Source organism: Cervus canadensis, chromosome 1, assembly GCF_019320065.1.
Source record: "Cervus canadensis isolate Bull #8, Minnesota chromosome 1, ASM1932006v1, whole genome shotgun sequence".
NCBI lineage: Eukaryota > Metazoa > Chordata > Mammalia > Artiodactyla > Cervidae > Cervus > Cervus canadensis.
The window spans coordinates 111,662,917-111,679,796 of NC_057386.1; the positions used below are offsets into that span (position 1 = coordinate 111,662,917).

Here is a 16,880-nt window from a genome sequence, read left to right on the forward strand (position 1 = left end):
CATCTCCATCACGTTATATAGGCTCAGTTCAGCTCAGTTCAGTCACTCGGTCCTGTCCGACTCTTTGCGACCCCATGGACTGCAGCACGGCAGGCCTCCCTGTCCATTACCAACTCCCAGTATTTACTCAAACTCCTGTCCATTGAGTCGGTGATGCCATCTAACCGTCTCGCGGTTTTTTTGCTAGGCGGAGAAGCTACGTGTCGGGGGCGGAGTTAACTCAGACGCCCCACCCCTTCGCCTCGCCTCGCTGTCTCCGCCCCCACCTGGGTTGTACCCTTGACCCCGCCCCAAGCCTGTGCGTCCACCGGAAGTGCCCGCGCGCGGGCAGCTCACTTCCGCCTGGCAGGTGACAGCCGCGGGGCTCCGAGCGTCCGGCGGCGCGGGCGCACCGAGAGCGCGAGGACAAGGCCGCGGACATTTTCCTGCCGCGTCGAGCCGCGCCGTGGCGTCAGGAGCCGTTCGGACCTGCGGGTGAGGAAGCGGGGAGCCCGGCGAGGCCAGAGAAGAAGTGGGGCGGGGAGTCGGGAGTCTGAGGTGAGGGGTTTCTGGGGTCAAAGGTCACGGAGAGGACGGGGCACTGGAGGGTCTAGGGTGGCTTTCCAGGCCGGACGAGGCAGAAGGGCTGCGGGTTCATTCATTCGCGCCCCCTTGGCCGCCGGCGTGCACCCCAGCCGTCCCAGGTCTGCAGTCTTTGCCGGGGCGCCCTCCCGTTGAGACTCCTAGACTTAGGCCCAGGGGAGCTTGCGCCCGGCCTGACAGGGAACTTCTCTTCGGGTCTTGGTTCCCCCTGCACACTCACCGCCGTGGCTGCCCTGAGGCCTCCTCGTCGTTAAGGGCCTTATCTCTTTGCCAAGGTTCAAAAAAAGAAAAAAAAATTATGAAACGGCCTGGCGCCACCGCCTCTAGGGTGGGGTTGGATAGAGGTTGGGTCTGTCCATAGGCGCCTCACAGACGAGGTAACTGGGGACCCCTGTGGTAATGCCAGAACTACTGATGGGAATGCTAGCTGCTGGTTATTGAGCTGCCCCTGTGTGCAGGCACCGTGCTTATAATGCCGCATTTAAGCTTCCTAGCAAGCTTTGTGAGATAGCTACTATTATTATCCCCATTTTATCCACGAGGAAACTGAGGCGCAGAAAAGTTATATCACACCTGTAAGGTCAATCAGGTAGTATGGATGAGAGTCAGGGCTCGCGGGGCCCTGCAGCGTGCTGAGACTGAGGCAAGTTGGGCGTTTGGGGCTGTCTAATGTCTTTAGCCACCATTAAATTTATTTGCATCTATATAAAGATACATTTCCTTGGAGAAAGAAATGGCAACCCACTCCAGTATTCTTGCCTGGAGAATCCCATGGACAGAGGAGCCTGGTGGGCTACAGTCCATGGGGTCGCAGAGTCGGACACAACTGAGCGACTGAACAACAACATATACAGATGTAGCTTTCTTGCTTCTCATCTAACCTTCCTGAGGAGCATTTATTCCCTGAATTTAGGATGAAATGGTCTTGCAGGCCGTTGCTATAACTGATTACTGTTCAGGACAAGAAAGGATGTTTTTCCCAACTGTTGAGAACTGCGAGACATAAAACAGGCTAGCCATGCAATGACTTTAATATGTTGAACCTCTCTTAAGAGTGGTGGAGCTGCATTCTTTTTCAAGTAAGGGGAGGAACCATATGACCCCTAGGGTATCTTTTGGCCCTAGGTTCTTAAAGAGCATTCCCAAGGTAAGGGCCTGAGTCTCTGAGAAAAGTGCAGGTCCCATGGCTTCTTGGCTGGGGAACGCACACGTTGCCTGGGAGACGGTGAGGTGGTTTCATGGCCAGAGGATTAGGTCTTGTGAGTCTGAGCCTTACTCAGTTGTCGACATTCACTTGCTGCAGTTCTGCCTCAGTTTCCCTGATAACAGCACAGACCTGCTGACTTCCTACCCACTCCTGGGTTTTACAAGCCTTAATGAACCCATGAGGGTTTCCACACACTTCTAAAGAAAGCTGGGGTATAAATATTACTGTGCAGTGCCTGTTTTTAAACTCCACTGTCTGTTTCCCTAGTTCCATTGAATTCACAGAAACTTAATATTGTCACCTGACGCCATCCTTCCAAGGGAGGATTTGAGATGAAGTGACTCGTCACAGATGGTAGGAACATGAGCAGTGCTCAGAGTGTCTGACTCCCTGTCCTGAGTTGAGCCCACCAGGCTCCTTCAACCCCTCAGGGCAGCGTCATGAAGAGTGGCTTCACTAGTGTTCAAAGACTCAGATCCCTCAGACGTTGTATAAAGTTTAACTGTTGAGTGTGGTTTGAATAGAGTCTTCACCTGAGCGACTTGAAGAGCTCAGCAGTGTGGTGGAAAGAGCCTTCCTTGTCCCCTCGTCTGTCAGCCGTGGATTCTTCTCCCAGTTCGGCAGCTTCTTGGTAGTCTGACCCAGAGCCGCCTTTACCTCAGCTCTACAATAATCCCACTGCCTTCCCCTCCCCCTCAGCACTGGCTCATGTGGGAGCTGGACAAGGATGTTTGTGCAGTCTGTTGTGGCGAGTGCCTTGACCCTAGTCAGTTGATGTTTCCTGGGGGCCTGGTTTCGGGGGTATTACTTCTCTCTGCAGAGACCTTTGTGTACACAGGACTTCTCCCATCCTTCTTGTTTCACTTCCTTAAAGTGTTTCAGAACAAGTTCAGTCTGTTGGTCCTGCTAGCTCTGGGCTTGGACTTTCATCTTTTTCTAGTTATCCTCGAAGCTGTTGCATGACTTGCTTGCTCACTTCCCGAAAACCCCCATGCTTGGCACCAAAGCGTGATGTGCTAATGGTGAGCCAGCATGGCTTGGTTATGAGTTTTCTGCTCCAATGTATTTCCAAAAGCCAAAGGGGCTTCTGTTACTTGTAGGTATTTCTTTTTCTGAACGGGTCTTTTTGCCTGAGATATATCTGATAAATTTTCACAGCCCAGGAATGATTTTTGTGTTCTTTTTCTCTTCACACAGAGAGGAATGAACAGCTCCAGAGAGAAAATATTAATTAAGCAAGTGGGGAGTCTTTTTAAAATAATTCTACTTGAGGGGACTTCCCTGGTGGCCTAGTGGTTAAGAATTTGCCTTGCAATGCAGGGGACTCGGGTTCGATCCCTGGTCAGGGAACTAAGATCCCACATGCCACAGAGCAACTAAGCCCACACTCCACAACTAGAGAGTCCATGGGTCCCAACAAAAGATCCCACGTGCTGCAGCTAAGACCCAGTACAACTGAATAAATATATATTTTTTAAACAATTCTACTTGAATAACCATCTGTGGACCCTCCTTTCTGTCGGCTGAAACTCACATTCCTTAGCTGAAATTCACATTTCTTGGCCTGGCCTTAGGCCTTTTGAGCTCTAACCCCTGCTGGGTTCTCCTGCCTCATCTCTCCAACTCCTCACTTCCAGCCTCTTCCTGAGTTCCAGTCAAACTCAGCAGCTTTGGACTTCTGCCAGCCCAGTTGTTTACCTGTGTGTCTTTGCTTTGTCCTGGTTCCGCCTCCTGAACACAGGTTCCTGTCACACACGCCCCTTTTTTCTAGACCACTGCTTGGATCATCTCCCCTCCCCGCCCCAACCACCTGCAAGCCTGAACTGGATGTCTTGAGGCATTGATCACAGTGTGTTGTCATTGTCTGTGTACTTGGCTGTCTTCTAAGTAAGCAGCTCTTAATCCTTGGAGAGGACTTGTCTGAACTGTCTGTGTCTCCAGCACCTAGTGAAATATCTGGCACATAGTAGGTGCTCAGTAAATGAATGAGTAAGTGGATATTGCACTGAACTTTTAGGATTCCCTGACACCTGGGAAACTCAAAGCACTTCCCAGATGATTTCCCATCCTTCCTCCTATTACCCTAGGAGGGTCGGGAGAATCCGCCCTGTGGTGGGATTAACTAGTCTCTAACTGCTCCTGCTACTAGAGTGCTCCAGGGCCTCCAGAGACCTGGGGGTTGGGAAGTAGCAGGGAGGAGCCAGTGGTAACAGCTCTCCCTGTGTAGGAATAAAAATGGCTAACGTTTATCAAGCTCTTGGTGGGCTGGACACTGTTGAGGGCTTTGTATGTATTCACTTGCCTTAGCCTCACTTACCTCTTAAGTACGTGACATGGTAATTCTTGTGAGCTGTGGTATGGTTGTGCCTGTTAGGCTATGCAGATCCCTCAAGTACCTGGGTTGTACCTGCTGGGGCCGCCTTTCCTTTCCCAACCCCTTGTTTTTCAATTGTTTCCTGTTTTTAATAGAGCTGAGAGAGGGCTTGGCTATGGTTCTTCTCCCAAGCCTCATGCTTTTTGGGTTCTTTAGCCTTGGGCTTGACTTCTGACCTCTACTAAGAGGGTCTCCCTGAAGTTGGGAGGCCTTCTCTAGTTAGAGTTACAGTATGGCTGGTTAACTACAGAGTGCCCAGAGTTCATCAGCCAGGATGTCTTAGTCACTGATCCTCCGTCTCCTCTGTGGACTTGAGCCGCAAGCTGGTAGATTTGGAAGTCAGGTCTCAAAAGCTTTAAAACGAAGCCTTCATTGTTGGTTTTCAGCACTGAAGACATCTGTTACAGCTGAGCTCTGTAGGGTACTTGACTTGGGTGGCACATACTTTTTATCACACCCTAATTCCTTTTAGGGTCCTAAACTTATTTAGAGTAGAAAGACAAAATTTCGTTATAGCCAGGTATAAGAGGAGTCTGTCTCTATGGTCTTCACTCTCTGATCTCGAAGGGCTGGGTGTCTGGGTGTTGCGACACTGAGGTCAGAGCCTTTGTACGTCTTAACTTTCACTCATTCATTCGGTGTTTATTGAGCCCTGCTGTGTGCTTGGCACTGGGCGAAGTGTGATGACAGGTAGACAAGCCACACAGTTTCTGTCCTTGGGTTGCTTACCACATTGCAATGGGGGAGAGACCAAGAAGAAATAGAGAACAAATGTAATAATTTAAAAAACGGGTAAGTCATGAGGGAAACGAGGCACAGCTGCTTGCTCTGGTTAAAGCGTAAGCCAGATCTCAGGACTCTTGTTTAAAACCCTCCAGGGACTCAGCTTGTTCGGAGTAAAAGCCAGAGTCCTGACCTTGACATGTAAGGCCCCCTCCATCCTCCTCTGACCTTGTGACCCGCTGCCCCCTCATGGCTTACTCTGTTCAGGCCGTAATGCCTCCCTGCTATTCCTCAAACAGGCTGGGCACACTCCCATCTTTGCATTATTTTTTGTGCCTGGAAGGCTCTTGCCCGGGCAATGTCACCTGTCACCTTCTCGAGGAGGCCTTTTGTGGCCACCCTTCTTAAATTTCAACCTCGCACTCTGCCTCCCCCACACCCCCTGTCCCTGTTTTTCTTTTCTCCACAGTATTTTTCACTGTCTGAGATACTATATGTATATTACTCATTTACCTTGCTTATCGTTCCAGCCTGCCGTTGGAATGTAATCTCTATGAGGGGAAGGGTTTTTGTCTGTTTAATTCACTGCTTCATCCCCAGCATATAGACCTATGTATGACTCAGTGAATGTGTGAATAGGAGCAGTGGGCTACGAGGACTGAAAATTACCTACTTAGTGCGTGCAGGGGTGGCGTCTTTGAAGTGACGTCACCTAAGCTGAGATTTGAAGGATGAGTCTAATCCAGGCAGAAGGATCAGCAAGTAGACGGCGGTGAAGAGCTTGGTAACTGGAGTACCCGGGAAGAAGGCCTGTGGGCCGGGAGGGTAACAGGCGGAGGGGAGGGCCTCCCCGAGCTTGCATCATAGCCTGTGTCTGGCCCCTCTGCCCACCTTCCCTCGCGTTCGTACCCCCGCTTCCTGCAGCACTGGTCGTGCTCTGAGCTGGTGCCCAGGGTAGGGGATGGTGATCTGAGGGAAGTGGCCTGAACATTTCTCCCGGTGGAGATGCTGCGACTTGATCTTCTACCCTTTGCCCTTTCTCCTCTCTCTTGTCGTGTATTTATTTACCTTCCATTTAGTGGCTGAAAATGAACCAGGGTGTTTGGCAGTCTCAATTGCAATTCTGTCAAAATAGCTTGACAACCAGAACAGAGGGAGCTCCGACCCTGGCACACCCCATGAAATGAACATTGGGAGGCTGCACTTTAGCTGAAGTTGGCTTACATGAAATTTCCCCGAGAGAAGTGAGCCCTAGTCATTTGCATATTGACTGAGCACCTCTTACTTGCCCCATACCAGTCTAGGAGCTAGGAACATAGCAGGGAACAGAATGGACAAAATCCTTGTCCTTAGGGAATTTCATTATGGAGGGGGAAAAACAAATAATATAATAATAGACTGTGGGCACCCAGAGGAATCGGGTGGAGAGGGAGGTGGGAGGGGGGATCGGGATTGGGAATACATGTAAATCCATGGCTGATTCATATCAATGTATGACAAAACCCACTGGAAAAAAAATAATTAAAAAAAAAAAAAAAATAGACTGTGGGGTAGGAGGGAGAGCAGAGAGCATGGCATCCTTGAACCCAGAGAAGAGAGTGTTTCATGAAGAAGGGTGTGATCAGTGGTGCCCAGTACTTGTTAGCATGCGACTTGGCATTTGATAAGATTACCACATCTGCTGGCAGGTCCAGCTCACCCTGGCATCCAGGGCTATCTTTGAATCTCATCCTTTCCTGCCCGGCCTCATCTGCTCCTTTCCCTGCCAAGACCTTACCTTCAGACTCTTAAGCATGTGCACTTGTTTTGGCCCTGAATATGTCACTCCTCTGTCAGCGTCTCTAATCCTCATGTTTAAATGGGTTACTGGAGAATTAAATGACAGGGGCCATAAATTAGCATAGAGCCCATGTCCCACCCAATGTTTGTGTTGGTTTAGTGATTCTCAATTCACTCTTTGTATTGCTGGCATCTTGTGGGTCTTCTCCATATCACCTTCACCCCTCCCTTTCCAAATCTGATACATCTTTTCACACCCCACCAAGCCCCTGTTAATCCAAGAGGGCTTCCTTTGAGGCCCCACCCCTTTCAGAGTCTCCTCTGAGCTTTGGTGGGTGTTATCTGGAGGGCATGATTTCTTGGCTGTTCCCATGATGTCTGTTCCCTGCCCTTGGAACCTGAAAGAGCCAGCAGGGAAAGACTGCTCTGTCTGCTGTGTGTGTGTGTGTGTGTGTGTGTGTGTGTGTGTGTGTGTGTGTGTGTGTGTGCACGTGCGCTCCTGTGTGGGGCACAGTACCAGGCTATATACAAAATAAGACAGATTTTTGGCAAGTGTTCCCAATATATAGGTGGGAAAACCAAGGTCTTAGAAGCCTAGTTCTGTAGTCTCTGGCCCCATTCTTCTCATCTTCATGAATTTAAAGATTGTTTGGAAGAAACCTCTATTATTTTGTATTTAAGGAACTTTTCTTTTACTTGGCAGCAGGTCTTTCCATCCATTGCTGCTTGCTTGGAGGTTAGTTGAGAACCAGCCCTTGATGCTAGAGTTCAGCCCTGGAGACTCAGTGCTGATAGAAGCTCTGCGTGTGCCGTTTGCCTGCCTGTGGTTCCTTTCACTTTGAGACTTCAGTTGCTGGTGGGTCTCAGCAGATTGACTTTGACGAACCAGTTTTCATCCAGGTCCCAGGAGGCCTGTAACTCAGTGAGCTCACCCAGACGGGCTTTTGCTGGGCGCGTTACCAAACTTGACGTTTAGGGCCAGCTGGATGGGCTGGCCCTAAAACAACCTGTAATTCAACCTTCGAGGGACTCGGCAGGGATGTGTGGCAACATACTTCACGTACCATTTAGCCTGGAATGTGTGTGTTTCTGCCAGGGCTTCGTCAGAGGAGTCGCCTCTCTGGATATGGTGGGACACGTGTGACCTCATTGTGGGGCTCGGGTGGAGAGTGTCGACGCTACCATTTTCCAGCTGTGTGACTCCAGACAGATGCCTTGACCTCTCTGGGCTGTAGTTTCCCCGTCTGTAAACTTGGGACATTGTCAGTGCCTTCTCCACAGATGACTGTGAGGATTCCGTGTAAGACTCTATGTAGCTTCTGGCCCACAGCGCGTGACAGATGGCTGTCATTACTGCAGCCACTGCCACCTGTGTTTCAAATCTTGTTCCAAATCCAAAGGAGAGTACAGCTTACTTTCTCGTAGCAACTGAGCCGGCTCGAAAGAGCCAATCTGAGCTTGGTGACCCCATCGTCTCAGAGAGAAAGCCTGAAATCTGGTTTCTCTACCGCTGACTCACCTTTTAATCTTCAAGGTGGCCTTACCTGCTTCCCTGTCAGTAATGTGAACTTTAGTACTCACCAGTGAGGATCTTTTCCTTCTGCAAAGGGGACTGTCAGACAGGTAAGGAGCGATGAACAGAATTACTGGGAGGCGAGTAGAGTCGTTGTCTCTGTTAAACATCGTTTGTATTAAATGGGGTAATGGACACAAACCTTTGTTGTTTGTGTCCAAATTTGATGTGGCTTGGCAGGAGTGGGGGGATATCGTGAAATAATCAACTTTTGCCCTTGAGATAGAACTGAAACAGCAAAACGTGGTTTGGTTAAAGTTTGGCTTTTGTGTTCAAAGAGACGGTGGCACTCCCCTAGCCCCTTTTGTCCACTTCCCTAGCTGAGTCTTGACTGTCCTTGAGCCGACACTTGCCTCAGAGCAGGCTTCTGAAAGCCATTCCTCAGGCAAGGTTAACAGTGACAGTCTCAGCACTGAAGCTGGAAGCCAGCGACACAGACTTCTAGGGATCGGTTTTCCCTGCCCGGATATCCTTGAACTCAGAGGTGGGTCTTGGGAGCCGGCTCAGACCTTGTCAGATGCTCCTTCCCCATCTCCTCTCCTGAACTGCTCTGGCTCTGGCCACTGACAGACTCTGACTCTCCCGGCTCCGTCCCTGGCTGATGGTGTGCCGTGCCGGCACTGCCAGCTTCACGCTTCTCGGCCGACTGCAGAGTGGGGGTTGCCCAGACATGAATCATTGCCCTGAGACTAGGAAAGTCCTCCCCCCGGCCATTGGCCGGCCGTTTGGGGAACTGCTTGGCCTGTTAGTGTTCTCCCTCCTACTGAAGACCTAGTGAGGCCTGCCGGCCCTGCTGCCTTCTGAAGTTGTTTTCTTTTTTGTCCCCTTGGAAATGTTTTCTGTCATGCTCTGTGAGTGATCGTGCTCCATTTCTATTGTTTGATACCCAGGAAGACTGGTGAGGAAGTGGGTTTCTCCTCTAGTAAAGGATCCTAGAACACGAGATGCCAGAGGGACTTGGTCATTTAAACTTTGTTTTCAAGTTTTTCTGTGGAACGGTGGGGTGTCTGAAGGGCCCCTGGTGAGGAGGGAGGGAAGTGGGCATAGGGGAACGAGCCAGGCTCTGGGCCCTCACCCTCCCTTCAGCCAGAGCGGGTCCACTTTTATTTTAAACAATTTAAAGTTGGGATGGTGGGGGGGCAGGATGCAGCTTGAAAGGCCAAGGATCTGGTTGAATTCTCCCTTGACAACTGGAGAAAGTAAGGCCCAGAGGTGGGGGAGCCTGCCCAGTGTCACTCAGCTGCTGGTACAAGGCTAGAGCTCCTGGCCAGCCGTCTTGGCTTTGGATCAGTCTTGCCATGTTTGCAGAAAGTTAACTGCAAAGCCTTATGTTCCCGGTTCGCCCCGTCGTCACTGTCTGGCACTCGTCAAGGAGTCTTGTTTTGATCTGTTATGGGCCCTTGGTTTTCTAGCTGCTCTGGGAACCTGTCTTTTCATTTTGCCTGCAGACATTTGGTGAACTCCTGGAATGTGCCAGACGTTGTGCCAGTCCCTGGGTTGGCAGCATTAGACAGGACAGATCCTGAATAGAGCCATGAGGAGGGCCGTGGAGAAGTGCAGACGGTGATCTGTGAGCTGCCGAGCAGGCTCCTGCCCGTCTGGCTCTGGAGGGGCTCGTCTGGGGCAGACTGCAGGGGCAGCTGCGTGGGGGGGTAGTGCTCTGGATTAGACGTGCCATAGTTTTCTGAACTGCATTGTACTGAAAAGAGGCGATCCGTGCACAGGATATAAAACTCCCAAGGCAGACAAAGGTAAGTAATGAAAGTCAGTCTCTTGCTCATCCAGCTTTCTTTCCCGAGGAAACCTCTGTCAACTTTTTTTTTTTTAATTGCTGGTCACAGTCACTTAAACCCTTTATTTATGTATTATTTTGGCTGTCCTGGGTCCTCATGGCTGTGCAGGCTTTTCTCTAGTCACGGCGAGCAGGGGCTGCTCTCTAGCTGTGACGCACGAACTTCTCACCGCGGTGTCTGCTCTTGTTGTGGAGCACGGGTTCTGGAGCGCTGAGGCTTCAGTAGTGGAGACACTGGGGCTCAGTGGTTGCAGCTCGTGGGCCCTGGGGCGCAGGCTCAATAGTTGGGGCACATAGACTGAATTGCTTCTCAGCATATGGGGTCTTCCTGGAGCAGGGATCCAACCTGTGTCCCCTGCATTTGCAGATGGATTCTTCACCACCAAGCCACCAGGGAAGCCCTCAGCTTTTCTTATTTACCCTCAAGGATTGCCCATGCATCTGCAAACACTTGTGTGTTTCTGTTTTATTAATATTTTAATTTTTAATAGAAATTGTAGTACACTACATATAGTTTTGCATCTTGCTCTTTTTCACTTAATAGCTTAGAGAGTATTGCATACAGGTGTGTGTAGCACTGCCTCATTCTTTTTCATGATTGCACAGTATTCCCCAATTCTGTACCCAGTGTTGTATTTTTTTAAATTAGCCACTTTCAACTAAAGTTAACCTCAGCTCAGTTAATTACTCTTAGTAAATTTGAGACCTTGGAGAAAAGTCAAAATACAGTCAACATTTCTTAAGAAATTGTTTTGGCCGTAGTGGTGGGATCTCAGTTCCCTGTCCAGGGATTGAATCCATGCCCGCTGCACTGGGAACTTGAAGTCTTAATGGCTGGACCACCAGGGAAGTCCCTTAATGTATTAGCTTAAAACACGGAAAGATATTTTTAATCTCCTGTTTATAAAATTACATTTAGATTTGTGATGATGACTCAAAAATTTCAAAGGTTTTGAGGACTTTTTTTCTTAAACCCAGTCCTAACTCCAGTGGCTAAAATTCAAAGTCTTTAGCTACTCTTTCCCTTTTCCCCTCTTAAATTAAATTACGTCTTTGTTCCTGGCCAGCGTGTCAGTGATTCTCACCAAGAACTTCTTTATAGTTCTAGAAAATGTAAGAGAAAACTACTGTGTTTCAGGCTTTCTTACTCAGTTCCTTTCTTTAAGCCTAGTGGCAGGAGAAGCAGCTGTCAATAGAATTAAAAAAAAAAAAGAAGTGAAATTAGCAGGACCTGGCCCTGGGATTGTGGCATCAAAGTCATCTTCTGAGAATGGGTGTGGGGAGGGAGGACAAAGGTGGGGAGGGCAGCAGCGGCTCCTCGGGGACAAACCTTCCAGGCGTGCCCTGCTTTGAATTTGGACCACGCCGTCCCCTCGAGGCATCCCTTGGCTTGTAAATGCTGAGATTGAGGGGCATCCCGGCCTAGAACCCGCATCCTTAGCAGAAGTGACTCACCACACTGGCTGTAGCAGGGTCTGAAACAGAAAGTCCCTCCAGTTGCTGCTTGTTCTAAGGTGCCTTGCCACTTCCAAAGATGGAATCCAAACCCTCAGCATTTTCTTGCCTAAATTGGCTGCTTGCTTTCAGTCATGTACACAGTCAGAGCCTTGGCCCCTGTGGCCTGGATTCGTTAGGGACGCAGTGCCTGGCGACAGCTGAGCAGGGCCAAGAAAAGCACCAGCCTTCCCTGAGCTCAGAGTCTGACTGAACGGTGGGGTTTTTTTCCACTCCTGCAGAGAGGATGAAAAATCTCTCTTGCGCCAACATCCTAGAGGCACCTGCAGTGAGAGGACACAGCAGGTCGCCACCCTCAGTAGACCCACGCAGAGGGTGCAGGGGGTCTTACCCGGTGAGGGGAGGGTTTTTAATCAGAGCTCTGGGATGGCTTTGCAACGGCATTTTCATTTCTCCCCGTCTTCCCCTTCCTCCTCCACTTTAATTTCCTGGATGTGGAATGACTTCAGAGGGATACGGTTTCTGCATCCCCAGTCCCACCGGGCCCTCTGCAGAGGGATAGGCGAAATAGATACTGCGGAGCAAAGAGGCCGCCAGCGCCAGCCGGCGTGCAGGGTGGCAGTTTAAGTTTGCAAGGAGCTGCTTAGCACCTGTGAGAGGACGTGTGTCATCGACCGCTTCACTGGCTGACCCTGCAGCCTGCTTTAATTCCCCCGAAGAGAAGCTCTCCCACCCTGTCCTCCACCTACGTGGTTGCGTCCACCACAGACCTGCAGGGATGCCAGGGCCCCCGGATGTTGTGTGGTGCCTGCAGATTAGGGGCCAGCCCCGACAGCCCCCTCTACCCGAGAAGGAAGTTTCTTGGCTATACCGAAGTGAGACATCTCAGGTAGTTTTTGCTTTGTTCACTTTGACTTCCTTCTAGATTTAACATTGGAGGGTTTTCTGCATTGCTTTCTGTGATTCTCCTGGCCTGTGATTTTTAGCTCCTCTTGCCTTCATTATTCCCTCTTCTTAGACTGAATTGAACCTTGGGAAACAAGGTGGGCTCCTATTCTGGATGCTTCTGCTGATGCTCTCATCACCTGTGACTTCTGAAGCCAGGCACCCTTTTCTTGGGTGACAGACACGCCATTGTCTCTGTTACCTGCACATTCTTAGAGCTCCAGAAAGAGCCTATAGGTTGGGGAGGTCTCTCTGAGAAAATGGCTCTCTGTAGGCTCAGAAGGGAATTATTTTTAACATACGTCAACTCCTGTAGGAAACGGACGCTTAAACAGTTACCTAAGAGCTGTCGGAGAGCAGGCTGAAAGACTGCTCTTTCTGGGCTATTGCACTGAAAGACCACTTTTCATTTCTTTCAACAACAATCAACCGGGCACTGGCCACGCTTGTGTGGAGGACGGATGCGGCCGTGTTCCAGGCCAACTAGGGTCCTGCTTGCGTGGGTCTGTCTGCAGCCCTGGCTCCTGCTGACGGGACCGCAGGCACCGGCCGTGCCGTCTGCTCTTTCCCGCAGCTCCCTCAGAAAAGTGCCGTCATCCCTTTCAACCTGACAAAGCAAAAGGAATGTGGGATTCAGTCTTTTTCTTTATACTTTTGTCAGCAAAGCCTTTATTCCTTTATCCTAATAGGATCCACAAAGGCTCTAAGGCAGCCCTGAGACACAGCATGTATCGGTTCCCTGTCGGTTACTGAAACAAAACCTTGGGCGTTTCAGTTGGGGATCAGCCCATGGCCATCCTGCCATAAGTAGAAGCTTAAACTGGAAAAGTACAGTTGGGCTGGAGGGGAGCCATCGCTGGCTCTGAAATGACCCCTGACCCTCACAGCCATCCCGACAGTAACCTTCATCTCACCCGCATGGAGTGATGAATTGAAAGAAGGTGTTCACGGTTTACATGTTTGAGCAATAGAAGGGACCCACTGAGTGAGTTTTCTCCATTCACATGTCTGTTTTTGGGGTTGTGTGGTTATCTGTACCACGTGAAACTGTAGGTTGGACTGGAAGTTGAAACTCTGATGGATTTTTGGACCAAGTACCTAAGCCACTGTCAGGGTCTGTCCTTGCTCCCACCTGGGGGAAGGAGAATTCTGCATCCATAGAGCACAGGTGCTGAGCTCAGAGGGACCTGAAACGCCTCCCAGTCCAGTCACTTACAAGCCACGTGACCTTGGGCAAGTTACCTGACATCCCTGAGCCTTGGCTTCCTCATCTATAAAAGCAGTTACCTTATTGGTAGGGTTAAATGAGATAATGGGTATAAAGCCCCTGGCTTTAATAGGAGTTCAGTAAATGATAGCTTTTTATTTTTTGTTGCATAACACATCTTATGGGATGTTAGTCCCCCAACCAGGGATCAGACTCATGCCCCCTGCTTGGATTTGCAGAGCCTTAACTACTGGACCACCGGAAGTCGCCAGTGATAGCTTCTTAATAAATGTTAGAACAACCCCAGAAGCCTCTGCCATGTACCTGGGGTACTTGGCTCCTTTGTGGCTTCTTTTGTCTCTCATATGTTGACCAAGAAGAACTATCAAGGTTCCACGTGGTCGGTGGTCAGTAAATGAATGAACGAGAGGACCGTGGTGCTCTCTTTGCCTTGTTGCCTTAGACCAGCACTTCACACCATGAGTTTTATGTTAGGAGGAGTCCTGAGAGATGCTTTGAGAAAACTAGCCAGTTAGGTTTGGAGAGTGCTGTGGAGCTTGCAGTGTGCTGATTCCCACTCTCTCTAGAGAAGTTTAATGCCTGTCACTGTTAGAGAAGCCTGAAAACACCTGGGGAGAGAAGTCCCCCCTAGCTTTTTAAACTCGGTGTTTTCCAAGCACTTTTGACTCTGTAGGCAATGATAGTACCTTCCTGAGGCTGTGATGAGCTCACATGTGCAGAGCACTTAACACAGTGCTAGACAGAGTGAGCGCCACGTAGGAGTTGCTGTAACCATGATCGTTACGTGCTTTTTCATCCCTGGACTCTTACAAAGTATTGAGCCATTCCCTTATTCGTGGGCATTTATTTCCAGTGGCACATTGTTACAGACAGTACTGTAGAGTGTAAGACCCTCATTTCCTGTGCAGGTATCTCCATGGGAGAGATTCCTAGGAGTAAAATTGCTGGGCCAAAGGATATGCACATTAAAAAATGTGATAGATCCTTCAGAGTTACCTTCCAGAATCCAGTTAGCTATTATCCAACAGCTCATGTTGCCCAGTAAAGCCATGAGAAGCTCTCTTCCCTTGCTATGCCTGCACTGGATCATCCTCCCCTCTTGTGAAATCAAAATGGAATGGAATACAGGGCAAGTCACCTTTTCTTCTGTCTTGCAGAGTCTGGCCACAGATAAGGGACCAAAATGACGGACTCCAAGTATTTCACCACGACTAAGAAAGGTACTGTTTGTTTCATCGTGGGATCTTCTCCTCTCTCTGCCTTATATTTCTGCTTGCTCCCTGCAGGAGTTGGGGGTGAGGGTGGGTGGAGACCTGGAAATGAGTGGCAAGAATCACACAGAGCATTTTTAACCTTGTGGATCCAGAAATTTGAACTGCTGATGGTGTAAGAGGTTGACCACTTCCTTCAGAATTCCAGAAGGAAAAGGCATTAGCTCCAAGTACAGAGGGAAAAAGGTCCCTTTTGTCCCCCATGGCTTTGAGTTGTCTACAAGGAGGGATTTTTTTCCCGCCTCCAGAGGAAAGAAAGCCCACAGTCCTGTCAGCAGTTCCGCAGTGATGACTGTGCTTCTCTGGTCCATGCCCTTGAGCGTGTGTTTTACGTGGTTGAAGTCAGAGTTTATATCCTGTTTTTCGTCTGACAGCATCATAATCATTTCCCCACAGTTCTGAAGACTCAAGTCTGTTGAGTTGCTGCCTTGAAATTTGCTAAGCTAGCCTTGTGTTGTTGGGTGTTGGAGTTGTTTCTGCTTTTCAGGAAGTGGAGTTTGCTGTAGTGGCTGACAAGTGTGCTTTACCCCTGTAAGCATCTTTCTGTCTGGCCCTTCCTTCCTCCTTCCTTCTGTCCAAGTGAGATTAGCGCTCGCCTCCTGAACAGATGAGGAGAGTCTGTCCTTGGGTCAGCGGAGCCAGGACCTGCGCATCAGGCGTTCGTTTCTCCAGCCAGCCACTTTCCCTGAGTCTCTGCCGTGTGCAGTGGAGGAGACACATGGAGTCTGGCCTGGCTTTGCTTGCTGTTGGGCAGAGAGGACAGTTTATTAAGTAGTAATCACTCTAAATGGCTATGGGTGCTTTGATATGGGAGGGGCCAGTGTGGAGCTAGCCAGGTAAAGAGGGGGAGGGGAGGGGAAGGTGCTGGGCCCAGGGTCCATCCAAGGAAAGGGAAGCCTGGCCCAAGTTACTGAAGAGTGGGATGGAAGGAGAGGTGGAGAGGTATACAGGGCCTGGTGAACCAGGCCACATGGGGAGAGGGGGGGAAACAGTGCTGAGAGTATTGGGGTGTCAGTATGGGGGTTTCGTGGGTTTTCTTTTGAGGAGAAAGTCTAAGGAAATGTCTGGGACCAAACTTGACACCAGTGATGGTTTTAGGCAAAAAGAGATCAGGGTCAGATTCTAATTAAGGATCAAAGTAGGTGAGGCTGGGGGAGGCAGAACCGCAGCTCGCATGGGAGATGGTGTTGCCTGAGCTGGGGAGGAAGGCCGGGGTGCTGCTGGGGGGGAACTGGTGCCTGGTGTGTGACTGAGGAGGAGGGCTTGGTGACTGACTGGATTCGGGCCCATCACAGGAAGGAGACGTTTCAGAAGCAGGCAGATTCCGGGTTCACTGCACTAGCCTTCTTGGGGCCGAGGAGACCTGGGCCTCGATCCATCAGTTGACTCCCAGTTGTACTGAAGCTGGTTAAACATCTCAAACAAAGCAGGGGCATCTGGGCAGCAGGACTCAGGGTGGGTCACGGGGTCTGTTGGATCCCACATCAGGGACATACAGTCCCCGGTCTCCTGGAGGAGAAGGGCATATGTCCCCTCAGCGCTCCGGAGCCTTGGATTTGAACTGCAAACTCTGCAGATTTCTCCCGGCTCTGCTGAGCAATTTCCTCAGTGTGGCCTTTCCCAGCTGCACTGCCTGATTGTTCTCAGTTAACCTGTTTACTGCCTCCCATCACAAGTACTTTGCTGAGCACCATATTGTTCAGTCATTAAAAAGAAAAAGAACAACGAAAAAAAACTTTTTTTTTTCCTTGTAAATCCATCCAGAACTTCCTCTAGCACTTCCCCCGCCCTTGATAGTTTCTGCTTCACCCCCACCCCGAGGAACCTGAGAAGGTAGTCTGGGACGCTCCTACAAAAAAGGGAGCCCAGACAAAGAGAGTCATGTGGCAAGTTAGTAATAATCACGGCCACCTTTCATGCTGGCCACTGAGCACCAGGCACTGAGCTGAGC

The 16,880-nt window shown here is 50.0% G+C and overlaps 1 protein-coding gene across 6 annotated transcripts in view; it reads left to right on the plus strand.

The window, feature by feature from the left end:
* The first annotated feature begins 317 nt into the window (after positions 1 to 317).
* Positions 318 to 16,880, plus strand: part of AP1B1 (adaptor related protein complex 1 subunit beta 1) — a 44,952-nt gene continuing 28,389 nt past the window's right edge. For 4 of the 6 annotated variants that reach the window (XM_043437215.1, XM_043437230.1, XM_043437238.1 and 1 more), the window contains exons 1-2: positions 318 to 474; positions 14,816 to 14,878. In XM_043437215.1, the coding sequence (XP_043293150.1) occupies positions 14,842 to 14,878 (37 nt within the window). In that variant the 5' untranslated portion in view covers positions 318 to 474; positions 14,816 to 14,841. Of the gene's footprint in view, positions 538 to 9,937; positions 9,990 to 14,815; positions 14,879 to 16,880 lie in introns of those variants that run through there. The other 2 variants (XM_043437221.1, XM_043437225.1) reach the window with 2 other exon arrangements.